Source organism: Corylus avellana, chromosome ca4 (genome assembly GCF_901000735.1).
Source record: "Corylus avellana chromosome ca4, CavTom2PMs-1.0".
In the NCBI taxonomy this organism is placed as follows: domain Eukaryota; kingdom Viridiplantae; phylum Streptophyta; class Magnoliopsida; order Fagales; family Betulaceae; genus Corylus; species Corylus avellana.
The window spans coordinates 1614830-1631087 of NC_081544.1; the positions used below are offsets into that span (position 1 = coordinate 1614830).

The 16258-nt window shown below is 37.7% G+C and overlaps 3 protein-coding genes and 1 non-coding gene across 4 annotated transcripts; 3 read left to right on the forward strand and 1 right to left on the reverse strand.

Moving 5' to 3' along the window:
* Positions 1-1259: 1259 nt before the first annotated feature.
* LOC132176918 (probable LRR receptor-like serine/threonine-protein kinase At1g67720) lies at positions 1260-6584 on the reverse strand. Its single transcript, XM_059589078.1, has 9 exons — positions 6506-6584; positions 5227-5770; positions 3726-4189; positions 2904-3039; positions 2542-2613; positions 2365-2433; positions 1761-1832; positions 1594-1665; positions 1260-1330 (listed from the first exon to the last, which is right to left on the reverse strand). Exons 1-9 carry the CDS (start codon positions 6582-6584, stop codon positions 1294-1296), a joined length of 1545 nt encoding a protein of 514 aa, XP_059445061.1. The 3' UTR covers positions 1260-1293.
* Positions 6585-6838: 254 nt separating this feature from the next.
* TRNAR-CCU (transfer RNA arginine (anticodon CCU)) lies at positions 6839-6911 on the forward strand. The gene has a single exon. It is a non-coding gene; the product is annotated as a tRNA-Arg (tRNA).
* A 6-nt stretch (positions 6912-6917) lies between these two features.
* LOC132179182 (uncharacterized) lies at positions 6918-9425 on the forward strand. The gene is made up of 6 exons (XM_059591844.1): positions 6918-7107; positions 8344-8410; positions 8533-8655; positions 8748-8831; positions 8939-9025; positions 9124-9425. The coding sequence occupies exons 1-6, from the start codon at positions 7040-7042 to the stop codon at positions 9208-9210; spliced, it is 516 nt and encodes a 171-aa protein (XP_059447827.1). The 5' UTR covers positions 6918-7039; the 3' UTR covers positions 9211-9425.
* Positions 9426-11361: 1936 nt separating this feature from the next.
* LOC132177836 (protein CYPRO4) lies at positions 11362-15058 on the forward strand. The gene is made up of 2 exons (XM_059590305.1): positions 11362-13137; positions 14589-15058. The coding sequence occupies exons 1-2, from the start codon at positions 11503-11505 to the stop codon at positions 14874-14876; spliced, it is 1923 nt and encodes a 640-aa protein (XP_059446288.1). The 5' UTR covers positions 11362-11502; the 3' UTR covers positions 14877-15058.
* The last annotated feature ends 1200 nt before the right edge of the window (positions 15059-16258 follow it).

The following is a 16258-nucleotide window of genomic DNA, read 5'->3' on the forward strand; positions in this document are numbered from 1 at the left end:
GTTTGTTGTTAAAATAATAATTAAATAAGTAAATTCACGTGATCCTATTAACTTTTGTTATAGGTTTGACTGTTAAATTTTTTGACGAAAAATTAAAGGAAGTATTAACTATGTTTATAAGTTGCCCACATGTACCATTTTTGTGATACTTTTGTAAAATGAGAGGGCTATTTGATTTCGAGGCAAACTGATGCAGTGTGATTTAGTGGGTTGCAAAGAAGAAGAACAATAAAGAACCAATAAGTATTTTTAGATCTTGATACGATCAAAGAATTTAAGAAATCTTCTCTAAACACTAGATACTTTTTAGGATTTGAAGGAAAATACTTGACCCTAACATTTATCAAGGTGAAGTTTTGGATTACTAAGGCGATGGCCCTTGTACTAACCAATGATTTAGGCGAAATTGCACAAAGAATTAAGAAAGAAGAAGAAAATGTTCGACCTATAACTCTTTTACAACTTTTTTGACACATATCATCATGTTAGTGGAAGGTGTTAATTTTTTTTTAGTGATTGACTTGGCTCTAATCACATGTTGACACGTGTCAACATATTGTAAAAGAATTGTAGGTGTAACACTACTCACGAAGGAAATTACTTATGAATAATTTGTAACAGGTTTATATATGAGGGGAAAAAAGGCACAAATTAAACAAAAGTGTTATGCTATTTGTCATATCCTCATTCTACTGGGTTGATGTAGCAATGTCAATGTTTCCTATCACGTCGGCCATTGTTTTTAAAAAGAAAAGAAAAGAGAAAAAGACAAAACGAAATGAGGGTAAACTGTGAAGTTATGGTTCACATACTTATACATAGCATTGTCATGTTAATTATAATCAAATTTAATTATTTAATAGTATTAAGTGTTACTTCAGTCTATAAGAAACTCACAATAAAAGTTATAGTAATTCTAACTACACTTAAAAAAAAAAAAAAAGTTATGCTATGCACCACATGTCTTTCATAAATTCCTTAGAAATTAGAGTAATTTTTAGTACGTATTACTTGTTAGTTGTGTATATATATATCGGTTAATCACGTTAAAATGTGAGAACCGAGACACAAACATGTAGACCTTCTTAAACCAACTGGCTAATCAATCAATCAATCTCTCTCTCTGACTTAATTTCTTCAAGGCGATGATCAGTTATCATGATGATAACAACGTTGTATATGGTTAATGGTTTCATTCAACCAACAAAACTTCCCAATGACATCCTACTTAATGGGCACCCAAGAATTTGCTGTCTCCTGGCCTCTTCCATCCAATATCCATCTTCACTACAATTATGCTGGTTTCTTCACATTATTTCCAGGGAACACCCTGAAACCAAAGCAGAAATATTATTAGTTGAATTGTTTATAGAACATGTCATCGTTGGCTTATAAAAAATAATAAATTTAATCATTTAATTAATATTTTAATACTTTTTTAAACAAATAATTAGATTCATTACTTAAATGACCACTTATTTTTAAAGTTAAAATTAATAAAATAATGATAAATTTAATTAATACTTTAATACAATGCAATATTTGTATTCAATGCAAACTTTAAAAGAAAATTAGAGGATGTATTGTGCTTACTGAATAAACATGTCTTTTCTCCTTAGTAGCGCGGGTGGAATTTCACCATAAAGATTGTTATATTGAAGGAATCTGATTATAATCATGTCATCAAACTAGTTAAAAAAACAAAAGAAAAAGAAAAAAGAGGTACAAAATTGGTAGCTCCTTTGAATGGCGATACTTACATCTCATGTAGTTTTGCAAGTTGGGCTAGTGATTCAGGAATTTGTCCTTCAAACTTATTGTTCTCCAAATGCCTTCATCAGAATAAAAACAAAAGGGGAAGAAAGACAAACAAACAGATCAGACCAGGATGTTGAATGTGAATCTAAGGAAGCTGAGAAACGATAATCAATGAGGATTGAAACTTAACATTAACATGTAACCGTCCAAGAAAAACACTAACCATATTTTTGTTATCACTTTAAAATGACTAATTAATTTGAAATGATAGTTCAGACGTGGCTATGGCATTTTCTGGGTCGTTACGAAATGATATCAGAACAACCCAATAATGCTAAATAGTTCTAGATTTAACAGGAGAGGATGATTCTAACACCCTAATTCTACGCTAGAAAAATGAATAATCTACATATATAGAGTTAGTAGATTATAAATGCACTCATGGTGCTAAGTTCCGTATTAATTTCTTACCAAATGAGACTGTGCTTCATAAATGATTATAAAGGGCACTAAATTGACTAATTTGGAGTAATATAGCTGATTTAACTAGTGTTTTTTTTCTGGGTCGTTATGTAACACATTTCAGGAATTTGTTAGATAACCTACAGAGTTCGTAGTGTCTTCAATGAGCTCATATCAGGGATGGTGCCCGACAGTCTGTTCCCCCCAAGCCAACTGCAGGAAAATGATTACAATCAACAAGTATCATCCAGATGAAAAAGTGTGAGCTGGTGGGAGTCAGATAGCATAATTAGCAGCCACAGGACTTGATTAATTACTTACAGATGGGTGAGTGCAGTTAACTTGGCAATGCTTGAAGAAATTGACCCACTGATCCCAACATTAGATAGATCACTTCATGTAATAAAAAGATTAACATGTCAAACACAAATCAAAGTCGATCTTAACTTACCATGATTCATTGAAAACGCTTCCCTAAAGGGGTTGCAATATGTGTTTGTGTATCGTGATCAGGTCATGTCGAAGCATTGGTATAAGTCTACACAAGTTAATTGTAAACCGACTAATTTAATTAAATAGTTGAACTCTTCAACTTTAACCCATTGAGTTTGTGTCAAATTTGCCGATCGTGTAAAACATTGTCGGCCCGGATCGATTCATGCAACAGCTTTATGAAAACTTACATGGTGACAATGCGAGAAAATTTTCCACTAGAACACGTTACTCCAGTCCATGAATTCTCTTTAGGCAAGCAAGGGTCGCCACTCCAATCGGATGGTGGGTTGTTCAAGTTTCTTGCCAACTCATCCATTGCCAAAGCTGTGGAACGTTAAAACAAATGATCCGGTTAAAGATTGATAGTTTAAAACAAGAGAAACGTTATTTAGTAAATTATTATACGATTGGGATGACGTAACAGTAAAAATCAGCCATAATTTTTTTTTTCTTTTTTTTTTTTGTAAGTGCTTACGGATTTAAAGACTGATTTTTATTGTCACATCATCTCAATTGTATGACAGTCGTATAACAACTTACTAATAGCTTGTTTGAGATTATGTTAATGAGCTTAAAAAGTACTTTAATTTTAGTACCTAGAAAGCTGTGCTAAACAAAAAGTTAACTTGTTTGGTAAAAAATTTTAAAAGTGGTAAAAAGCACTTTTGAGCCTGTTTGAGATTACGTTTGAAAAATATAACTTTTAAGTCAAAAAAACGATTTTTAACAAAAGTTTCATATTTAAATTTTTGCCAAAAATGCGTTTTTGACCATTTTTAGAGTAAAACAATCAAAAAAACACTTTTGAAATTTTTTATGAAACATGCCAATTTTTGTTTGGCACGACTTTTTTAGTACTAAAAGTATTTTTAAACCTTTTTAACGCAATCTCAAACAAAGATAACGTGAAGTGGGCTTGAGGGGCTATTTTAATCGTAAGACAATAGTCTACTAAATAATATTTTTCGGTATAAACTGGAAACGAGAAGTGGGCTTGATCGAGGGGCTACCGTCTCTGGCGAGAGTCCTTCCACCAAGAGGCAAGATCTGATAAATTTCACCTGCATTGATCAGAGGACCAACAGGCATCCCATCTGCAGGAGTCAAGACAATTTCTGTCTGCCCAGAAAGAGGCCAGCGAGCGGCGTAGACGGTCACGCCACTGGTCGTGGCATTAAGATCGGTGTAGAAATTCTTGCCATTCAAAGAAACGGTGAAGACCCTCCAGCTTTGTGGGCTTGGCGTCCGATTGTCCTGGAAATAGAGCGAGATGTAGTAGCTAGTCTCAGGGAGATTCCCCGGCGGCCACCGCATACGCAGCTCCTTTCCTCGGCTTGCTGTGATTGCATTTTCGAATGACTTCGCCGGTGGGAGGTTCCAAAAGTCTGAAGAAGTTACGCTGGAGTGGCTTGTGACTGCAGGGTTATGGTCCTTAAATGGTTGCCACAACCGGTTGAATTGGTCATCTGGATAACTAGGTTTACATATATATATTCGCCATCAGAATTCTCACAACCTTCTGTGTACTTGGACATTTTGTTTTTTCTTCAATATTTTACATTTTGTTCTACTGCTAAACAGAAAACAGAGTATATAAAGGCAAGAGAACAATTCTGGAAGATGAAACATATCATTTATCTAAATCTCTGTTGAAAAACAAAGAGTAAGAAGATAGAAATAGCATAAAATAAGGAAAACAAAATGTTTAAGGAGAATTCCGCACTCTTGCAATCATACTCTTAAAATTTAAAAATTTGCAATGCCAAACTTTCATATTTTAAAATTTTACAATGTCATCATCCATTAAGATTTTCTATTAAATCCTAACCGATAATGCCAAAATTTCCAAAATTTTGCCTTTTTTTAATAGAACAACGGGTCAGGTGACCCATAGCCATAGGTAGGACGGAACTAAAATGTTTAGCTTGGAGGTAAAAATTAAATTTTAAAGGTATATATATATATTTTGGACCACCCTATGGCTTGGGGGGGATTGGCCCCCCAAGCTAAGGGGTGGCTCCGCTCCTGGCCATAGGTCAACAGACCCATAACCAAGGCTACCTAAGGTCATGGAACATTTTTTTAATTTTTTTCATTGGTTTTGCTTTTGTTTTTAAAAAAAGGTTATATTTTTTAATTAAGGGTAATTTTATATGTTTATTAGTTTTACAAGAGTATAAAAAACATTTCACCTGTTTATATATTGTCTGAGTTAACGCTAAACTCTTACAATAGGAATGGCATTGCAAATTTTTAAATTTTAAGGTTATGAGGATTACAAAAGTATCGACTTGACCATGCACAGATTTATAACAGCCATATCATATGTCGTTCAAACTTGACCATTCTAATTCCTTGCTACTTTAGTTTAACAAATGCAAACAGTAATGAGAACCTATAAGGGTAAATTATACGTAGATCAGACAACACGTGAATTATTTCAAACTTTTAAGATCAACGGCGGTGATTTAACACAATAAAACATGCAGGAAAAAAGATTGATTTTCCTACCAGATCAAGTCCCCATCACTTCCAAAATTACTCCTTGCAACCGTGCTAAGCGCATACATGCCGAAGTTGGTGGTGTTATACATGGAGTCCTCCAAGAACACCACCTCAAGAGCGGAGATAAAGGGGCTGGAAACGGTCCTCTCGTTCCTCGCCAAGCAAACACTCAGCATCTTCCACATCGCCACCACCACAAGCTCGTAATACGAGCTGAGTCCGCTGGCGTAGTCCTCCGTCGTGTTCACCGTGCTCCACTTCGTTCCATCGACGATCTGGTCGAACACCGGCGGCTCTTTCCCTCCATCGAAACCTCCGTAGTAATACACCGTCCTCACCAGGTACTTCCCTCCTTTGATCACGGGAATCACGTAGCAGTATTTCCGTGCTGAGGCGTCAGGAAAATACCGCAATGTGGATAGGATGGGCAGTAGGTTTGGGTGGTTCACGCTGCTTCTGTTGCCAGCTGACGTAAATCCCTCGTCCGTTATGTACTTCAGGCTGCCCATGTCTAACTCTGACTCCCCCCCACCACAGTTTATGAGATAGCCTGTGTATATATATACATCATCATCATCATCATGTTTATAGGTAGGGCCGTGCAAAATAACTGCCAACCGCTTACCAGCTGAATATTGATTGACACCGCTTAACCGATGGCCGGTAGGTGGTAAACTTTTTTTATTTCCGACAAACTCGGTTCAGTAAGCAGAATAACATTTTTTAACTAAACCGACACCGACCGACTTTACCGACCAACTTTTTCATTTATTTGCTTACCAGCATTATCGAATTTCACCATAATCATGTCGATAACAGAAAATAAAGTTGACGGAATAAGTTGGTAAAAATTCCGACTTTACCAACCATGGCAGTGCGAAATGCGAAGATTTCATTTTCGTAATTGAATCATCCGACTCCTATCCCTATTTATATATATGAATAGACTTCAAAAATATAATTTGAGAAGTTTTATATCAAAACGAATACATTTTTTCTACCAAAACAAATAAAAATCATGCACCCTTTAAACAGTTTTATCAAACGAATACAAAATAATGGGATATATATGTCATGTTGGTCTTTAAAAATGGGATGAGATATTTATACTTGAGAAGAATATATTGAGAATTAAAAAGGTTATGTAATGAAGCAATAATTCTCTTGCCTTATAGAATGGAGTGTTATGCATTTTTCGCATTATCAAATAAATGAACATTCATGATCATATATATATTCTTTGTTATCTCTTGAGCAAAAGTGCAAATAAATGAAATTGTGGTACCTCTAACGTCAGGAACTGCGAGGGAGTGAGTGAGGAGAGGGATGTTGAGAAGCCATAGGAGGAAGATGGAGAGGGACATGTTTATTTCTGGGGATCAATGGAAACCTTGAAAGGTTTCCAACTGGGAAGTTTGGGGTTTTTTTTTTGTTTTTTTTTTTTTCTTTGTCATGGAAAGGAAGAGAGAATGCGAAAGGAAACGTGGGGGAATGGTCGAGGGGCTGGGCTTGAAGATAGAAGAGTGGGATTTTGAGAATCCATGAACGTGTTTGACCAGGTCAACCTTATTGTTTTATATTTGTACATATATATTTGGGAACATTAGATTAACAAGAAGCGCCTGTAGCTCAGTGGATAGAGCGTCCGTTTCCTAAGCGGAAGGTCATAGGTTCGACCCCTATCTGGCGCGTGCTTCGTTTTTTTTTTTTTTCTCTTTTTCTTTCTCTCTCTGTGGCTCTAAAACCCTAGCCTCCAATTTCTGTGGAGGTGATCTATTTTTTGTTAACAGAATACGAGGAGACAGCAAAGAAAGCAGCTATGAAGGAGTTTGACATCATTGGAAATACTCTTTATCTTGCTCTTTTCACGGACGTCACCAACTCCAAGTATGTCTCTTTCTCTGTGTGTCTCCTTAATCTTCTGTTTTTTCTGTTTGGTTCTCGCGAAAGTAATTGAATTCAGTTCAAACGTTTTAGAAAAATTAGGTGGGTGAGTTTTCTTTTTTCGGATTTTCCAGTTCTTCTGTTTTTACTATAAATAAGACGAAAGGAATAAATGGTTCAAATTCGTATACTGGTTGTAGATGGTTTTTTTGTTCTGCCTAATTTTCATGTCAAATACTATTATTAGCAGATTTTCTCCTTAATAACTTGTAAATTTTTTTCCTTTTTTTTTTTTTTTTTTTTTGGAAATTTCGTGCATGAGAAACTTTTCTGTTGCTTTGGATTTATGTGGAGTGATATTGGGGTAGGCTGTTAATAGTCGATTTTGAAGTCTTGTAATTTGTGAACTGGAGTTAGAGAGAGAGAGAGAGAGAGAGAGAGATAACATTGGCTAGAAGGAGGTCAATAGGAGCATATATAGGTTCCAAAGGCTCTAAAGTGAAGGGAAGCAACGGGTGGGGGGTTGCCTCGTTTGATGTGGATAGTGGAGAAGGCTGTTATTTTGTTTGGAGTTACTCTTGTCATTGTACATGTAACTCAGGGTCAATAGTTTAGTTGTGGGAGGAATTATGGATTGAACCCGCTCACCAAGTGGTTGAACCACTTGACTCGCTAACTGGAAACAACCCGCTTCAGCTAAAGCTATGTCTGTTCATTGCTGCCATAGGTTAGCCATAAGCGAGTTAATTGATGAGAAGCGGGCTGTGCCTTCATTGAACTCATTCTGTAGCGCCTAGCTGCAGAAATTTCTCTGTTTAAAGAGTCAATTTTGAAGTCTTGTTGTAGTTCACGGGAAAGTGAAGTCTGGTTGTCTTTTGTTATGGAGATATAACATAGGCTAGAAGGAGCTTGATAGTGTTATGGGGAAGTGAAGGTTGGGCTGAGGAAGTGGCGGTAGTCGAAGTCAAAATGGAGGGAGAACCCAATTCAAGTATAATGCAAACCGAGGAGAAATGGATCCAACTTTCTGCATTTATCTTGACAGCCCTTTTTAGTTGTTAATATTGTAAGTGATACTTAATGACAACATTGCTTTGTCGAAATTTTCACTTGCATTCACAGAATTCTGTCTTTCTCTGTTCTCCTAATCCCAGTAGCTATCTATATAAGTTAAGTTATCTGCCCATAGGATAGATTGCCTCATATAAGAGCGTGCCTAATAAACTCATTATTTTGCAGGGAACTGCTTGAATCTATGCAAGCTGGAACACTGGAACCAGAAGTTGCATTTCTCAATGCATCTCTTGTACATTCTTTATATACTTAATATAACCTGCCTCGTTTTTCCATTCAATTCATTTTTTGCTCTTGTATAGGCCACACTTTGTTGGATTTCTCTTATTTTGCCTTTATAATAAATCAAAACAGATTCCAGATGTTTTCCCTGTTCTAGCAGCTGCGCATAAGACACTAGTAGCCAAGTCACGGGACTCGTTGACGACACGCACTCTTCATTCTGAGCTCGTATACAATTACTCAGGATCTAAGCATGTAATGATTTTGTTCTAGTTGACTATTGTGGTTTGTTTGCTTAATTTTCTTTTGTCTCAGCTGGATAACTCCTAGGCTTTGATTATGAATAGATTACAGAATCTTTGAAAAGGTGTGGCATCTCTGATAGCACAACTTACATCCTTGCTGCTCGTTTCAATGCTACTCTTGATGAGGTGAGATCACTGTTCAAGAATGATGCAGCAGATTATGCTTTTGTGTTGCTCCAGTAATTCAAAACATGGGTCATTTTTGTTTTAGTAAATTCTTGGTATTCTGCCAGATGAAAGCCATAGAGAAACTTATCAGTGGAAAAGAGATTGACTTGGAGGAATTGGAGGGAAGAGCAAACCAGACCCAGATACAAAAGGTCTATGCAAATGCAGTATCTTGTTCACTCTTTTTTATCAGGTTTTCTTCATATTGCTTCCAGTGACTAATGATCAAAAATGACTTCTCATTTTTCAGCAGTATAAGATATCTGGCGTGGAACTAGGGATATCCTCACTTGCAGATGCTATTACATGCCGGATTGCTGCTAGGGACGCCTTGTAAGAAGAAAGAATTATGATTCTTATTTTAGTTTCAATTTTTTTTTTTACTCTAATACTCACCTTCTCTGGCTCCATTGTGTTCTCTCATTGAGTTGAGGTTTGCATTTGTGATTTAAACAATGAATTCATGTTGTAATATTTGTAAGGTGACCAAGGGAAGCAGAAAAATGCTAATATACTATGATCATAGACTTAATATTTGCTGTTGGATGTTGAGATCACAGAAAAAATTGTCAAAAATTCAATTGCTGGTGTTTGTTTGGACTGTTGAAACCACTTCAATACGCCACAAAAAGTCATTTTTGTGTGTTGATGCTTGTTTGATGCAAAATCTCACTCTACATTAACCAATTGCCCAGTCCACACTGCAAACTTCTCCAAGGGCCAAGTTAGCTAGAGTTAACAACATAGGTTGCTTGTTATGAATCTCGAACTAAGTAAATATCCAAGAGGGGGCTGAGGTCTCTTACCATTTCAAGGAATTATAGGGCCTACAATTTCAAAGACATGAATAGCTTGATCGAACTGAGTCACATATAAGTCTTTAAAGAAATGGAAAGGACAAATGACCCTTATGTGGTTGGCTACTCACTCGAAGGGAGGCGATCACCGTTGTATGATCGGTCACCTTTGCAAACACTCGGGGTCACTTGGAGATGGTGTGACTAGCCCTCTAATCCTCAATGGTTGGTTAGCCCACCTTAATGACATCCTTGGGTAGTCGACCACCCCCTCAAACGGTGAGAAGGTGGTTGTTAACTCTTGGAGTGGTTTTCTCACCCATTAATTTTTTTTAATTTTTTTTTTCTTTATTTTTAAAGTTTTGACAGTTTATTTTGAAGGGTTAAATATCAAATACCCTCCTGGGGTTTGGTACTTTTATTTTTACCCCCCTGAGGTTTCATTTTTATCACAGGACCCCCCTGGAGTTTTGATAAAGGACCAAGTTAGTGCATCCGTTAGTTGACCGTTATGACTGACACGTGGACCAATTAGATGTTGACACGTGGCACATATTTAATTTTAAATTTTTTTTTGAAAAAAAAAAAGAAAAAAAATTGGGGGTGGCCTTTGGCCATGGGGCCACCCCCATCTGGCCGGATGGGGGTGGTTTCGACCACCCCCTATACTCACTGGGGGTGGCCGAGCCATCCCCAGTGAGTACATGAGGTGGTTTCGGCCACCCCCTTGGAGCCCAAGGGGGTGGCCGAATTTTTTTTTTTTCTTTTCTTTTCTTTTTTTTTTAAAAAAAAATTAAATATGTGTCACGTGTCAACATCTGATTGATCCACGTGTCAGTCCTAACGGTCAACTAACGGATGGACTAACTTGGTCCTTTATCAAAATCTTAGGGGGGTCCTGTGATAAAAATGAAATCTCAGGGAGGTAAAAATAAAGGTATCAAACCTCAGGGGGGGTATTTGGTATTTAACCCTATTTTGAAGGAGCAACCTGAATCTTTAAAATTGTAAGTCCTTTGCAATTCTTTACGATTGTATGAACTCAATTTATGACATGATCGACAGATTTAGATCTCTAGAGTATTGCAAGGTGTGCAATACATTTTTCTTGGACCATTCATTTTAAATAAATAATCAAGATCTAAACAAAAAAACCAAAATCCATAAGGGTGATATGGCCACCCCAATCCGGTAGTTAAGGATAGATCAACCCTTCTAGGCGGTCGAGTAGGTCGTTCTTTCATCAAACAACACCCAAAAAAAAGGTGCTCCAAGGGCTATTTTAATTTTTCTTTTTTTGTAAGTTAATTGTTTTTTTTTTTTTGTTTTAAAGTTAATTTGAACTTTATTGTTCACTTATTCAATGAATGGCCCAAAAGGGAGTAACTGCATCAATTAAAGCTGACCATTAAATTTTTTGAATTTAGCTTACATACTGTTATTTTAATAATATAGATATTGTAGTTTAATTAACGGTTAAAATTAAATTTTAAAATTAACTTATTTTTAAAAAATTTTAATAAGAAAGAAATTCAATCTTAACCGTATGCAAAATTTTCTTAAAGCTGCACACACAGTAGACACGGAATCCTGTTAACTAATCATTTCCTTCAGTACCAAGGAATGTCGACGTCGAATCAACGCTAACCTGTGAAGGGCTATAGCCGGTGATAGCATCCCGTATAAAGGGCCCCAAATCCCAAATAAACGTCCATTTCCACGGATCGCAAAGTTCAAAACAAAATCTCAAATTCCGCTCTGAAATATCTGAAATCCTCCCAAGCTCTCAGTAAATCTCTCTCACACTCCGATTTGTCAACCAATTCGACCTCATGGGTACCGCTCAGAGCCGCGAGGGCCTCGACGTATCTGACGCAGACTCAGACCAATACGCCGAAGAAGAAGAAGAGGAGGAAGAAGAGGAAGAGCAATACGACGACGCAGAGGATCAGCCAAAAGCATTCAAATCCAAAACCCTAGACGAGGTCGACGCAAAGCTTAAATCCCTGAAGCTCAAGTACGGTGCTTCTTCATCTCCTTCTTCTTCTTCTTCAAACAATCCTAATTCGAAGAATTCGGTGAAGCTCTACCTTCACATCGGCGGCAACACCCCCAAGGCCAAGTGGATCGTCTCCGACAAGTACACGTCTTATTCCTTTGTCAGAACCACCAAATTCGACGGTGGTGATGATTACGATGAGGGAGATGAGGACGATGAGCCGGACGGCGGTGCGTGGGTGCTCAAAGTGGGGTCCAAGGTCCGAGCTAGGGTTTTGAGCGAGATGCAATTGAAGCTGTTCGGCGATCAGCGCCGCGTCGATTTCGTTTCCAACGGCGTGTGGGCCTTGAAGTTCCCCTCCGAAGAGGCGTACCGGAAATTCCTGAGCGAATTTCAGGACTGCTTGTTCGAGAATGTGCACGGGCTTAAGGCCACCGAGGAGAACAAAGTTAAGGTTTACGGGAAAGAGTTTATCGGGTGGTTAAAGCCAGAGGTCGCCGACGATTCGATGTGGGAGGATGCCACTGACGATGGCGGCCCCGAGCCGGTGACGCCAGTCCGGCCGAGCAATGACTTGCTGGAGGAGTTTGAGGAGGCTGCGAATGGCGGCGTACAGAGCTTGACATTGGGGGCATTGGATAACAGCTTCTTGGTGAACGACAGTGGCGTACAGGTGTACCGGAATTTCAACCATGGGATTCATGGGAAAGGTGTTTCTGTGAAATTCGATGGTGGGGGTTTGAGTTCGGGGCGATTATCGACCCCCAAAAAGGCGTTGTTGATGCGTGCCGAGACGAATATGCTCCTTATGAGTCCATTGAAGGAAGGGAAGCCTAATGCCAATGGGCTTCAACAGCTTGATATTGAGACGGGAAAGATTGTCACGGAGTGGAAGTTTGAGAAGGATGGGGCTGACATTACGATGAGGGATATCACGAATGATACCAAAGGGTCGCAATTGGACCCTTCGGAGTCGACGTTTTTGGGATTGGATGATAACAGGTTGTGCCAGTGGGATATGCGTGAACGGAGAGGAATGGTTCAGAACATTGCAAATGCGAATTCTCCGGTTTTGCATTGGACGCAGGGGCATCAGTTCTCGAGGGGGACGAATTTCCAGTGCTTTGCGACGACCGGGGATGGGTCGATTGTCGTTGGTTCTCTTGATGGGAAGATAAGGCTGTATTCGAAGACCTCCATGAGACAGGCCAAGACGGCTTTTCCGGGGCTTGGTTCGCCGATTACTAATGTTGATGTTACTTATGATGGGAAGTGGATTTTGGGCACGGCCGACACGTATTTGGTCCTTATCTGCACTATGTTCACTGACAAAGATGGGAAGACAAAGACTGGGTTTAGTGGTCGAATGGGGAACAAGATTCCTGCTCCGAGGTTGTTGAAGCTGACCCCTCTGGATTCACATTTGGCGGGGTCAAATAATAAGTTTCACGGTGGCCATTTCTCATGGGTAGGCATACTTAAAATCCTTTTTTATATGCTGCAACTACTAATTGTTGTGTATGTCTTGGTAGTTTGTTGTATTTTTATATATGGTCAGTTCACTGTTAAACTTGTGTCATTCAGCTTTCTGGTTAGATTATATTTGCATCCCATTTAATGGGTCATGAATGAGATTCTTGTGATAGCGATGTCTTCTTTTGTGTGCAGTTTCATATAGGTATCACCAAGGTGATTGTCGTAGGTTCACAATATACTACCATATATCTATCATGTAGTTACAGCCAACCACCCAGTCTTTTCAGTACTGCATCTGTTTCCGCTCATATTACTATCATTTTTCTAAAGAGTTTTACAGTATCCTGTGAAAACACTGTAGCTGTGAGCGGTAGATGCAGTTGTGGAACGTACTAATTACAGTTGGTAATTGTTCTAGAACAAAATTGATTTCTTTGTGGGAGGTAGATATTATATATGTTTAATGTTTCAGATCTAGATTTGGATGTTGCCAGAATGAGGGCAAATAGTGATCAGTTAGATGTCTACAAATTTCTCTTTTGTTCTTGTTTTTTCAAGAAATGGTTAGTCTAATGACTAAAAAAGGAACATTTGCAAGGGTTGATTGCAAGAGTACTTTTTTGATTGGGCATTTCCTAGGTTGCATTTGCAAACTGTCCTATGAATATTGATTTGATATACAGAGGGACTACTTAATTAAATAACAGCTAATTTTTATGCAAGTGTTTTGTTAGTTCAAATGGAATTCACATATGAGCTTTATAATTAACTTTGAAATTTGGGACAAACTACTGGAGAGCTATTTCATTCTTGCATCCGCTAAGAAAATGTTCTGATCTGGTATAAAATTGCCATTGATTATATAATGCAAATTTGAAGAGTGAATTGTGCCCATAATTAGTAGCTTCTTGAGGGGTTTTCTTTAACCTGGTTGTTAGCTTATATACACATTTGTTTGCCCATCTGATTGTGGAAAAGAAATGCTGAAAACATGTCTATCTTATGGAGACGGCATACATTTTTCTAAAGAAATAATAGAAATGACAGCATTTGGTTTAGGCTAGGGTGTTCTGTTCCTAATCAGAGATTGGACTTTATATGGGCACTAAACTGATGTCTAGTTTCATACCTGGGGGTTGATTTTCTGTGGGTTATTGGGTATGTTTTGTCATAAAGCAATATATCATGTTAGTTTGGACTTTAAAGTGTTCTCCTTGTGTGGAAAGGTTTTTCTGTAGATAACTCTGTGGAATGCACTGTTAAACAAGAGGACTTCAATTATCTTTTCTTTGAACGCTGTAGATAACTTTCCTTTCTGTTGTGTGTGCATATGGTTTTACTTGTAGTTTCAGTCCTCAGTTTTGTTTTCGGGTTCCCAAAGTTAAGGTTTTGTTGTTCCGTTAACTTATGGATTTTTGTTTCACATATGATATTGGCTTTTAGGTCACTGAAAATGGTAAACAAGAGCGGCACTTGGTGGCAACGGTGGGCAAGTTCAGTGTGATATGGGACTTCCAGCAGGTGAAGAACAGTGCTCACGACTGCTACCGGAATCAGCAAGGCCTTAAAAGCTGTTATTGTTACAAGATTTTGTTGAAGGATGAGTCCATTGTTGAGAGTCGTTTCATGCACGACAAATATGCTGTTAGTGACTCTCCAGAAGCTCCACTGGTGGTGGCAACCCCAATGAAAGTTAGCTCTATCAGTCTCTCCGGCAAGCGACAACGTTGATGAACAATCTTTGTTTACATTATTGCAATCTTGTGTAATGTGTCTTGTCCAAGTTGTGTGCATTCCATCTGTATTTAGATTTCTTTTCTCTCCTTTACTTTTTTCTCCCCCATCTTGTATTAGTTACTTGAATTCTTTTCACCTGTTTTCATTCTGTTATATTTATCAATAGGGTTTTTTAAGCGCTGGAAACTTGGGTTATTGCAAATAGTGTGATTTTCATTTTTACTTGAGAGTTGCCAGCATTGAATTGTTGTAGGCAGGGAACTGAATTCAGATTCGCTGCTTGCTTATAATGATTGGAATGAGACTGTTTACTGGCTCTAAAATACGGAGTACTGCTTGCTTATGGTGGACTCCCGTCGGAACTCGAAAAAGAGACTGCTCATGCTAGATGCTACCATCAATGTTTTCTTTGGAAACGGATATGTAGCAATTACTGCTCAAATTACCTAGTAATTTTGGGCACTAAATGTGAGATAGTCTATATAAAACTTATTTACTCAAATGAATTTTGGGTTTTCTAGCCACTTGCCATTACTGTGCCATGTCAGATTCAATTATTAAACGTTGCCCATAATAAAAAAAGATAAAAATTTTAGAGAAATGATAGACAACTTTTTATACCTGTTGCAGCTCTTTCCTGGGTAATACTTACCATTGATTGCTTACAAATGCCTCCATGCCTTCCATGTTGTCTTTAGAGACTCCCATAATGAATGTCGGAGAGACTTCAAATCAAAGTTGCTTATCAATTCAATCAGATGAATTAAATCAATCAGGTCTATTTTAAATGTAAATTAATTGATATGTCAGTATGTCGAGTAATTAGTTTTGTCATGTATATTTTATAGCACAAAGATGCTTTGATATTATGTGTAGTAAATAATATTTGCTTTGATTGATGATAAGTTGATAACTCTTCTTATTTTTCACTTGCAAATATCCGAAGGTTTCTTTCTTTTCCTTTACCGATGGTACTATTGAAAACTTTATCATGGACGTCTGATTGCAATTTCAGCCACAAAAATACGTAATTTACATTATCGTGTATAACTCTATAAATAACAAGCATCTCCAAACGCTTGATTTGAAATTCTTAAACACAAAATCACTTGTTCGTATAGAAAGTAGGCATTCCAATGCCCACCATCCATCACCCACCGCCAAAACCCCAACTCACCCCAACTCACCTCCGACCCTTTAACACTGAAGTTTTCAAAACCAAAAAAGACGGTTGCAGAAGAGTTTTATATATATATATATTGATGTTTCAAGTAAAGATGCTTCCTTTCTATTAAAGGGTGCAAAACACCTAATTTATGACCTGATTAAAATTATGTTCTTTTGGATGAAGAGCCTTAACCTTGTAATCTAAGCCC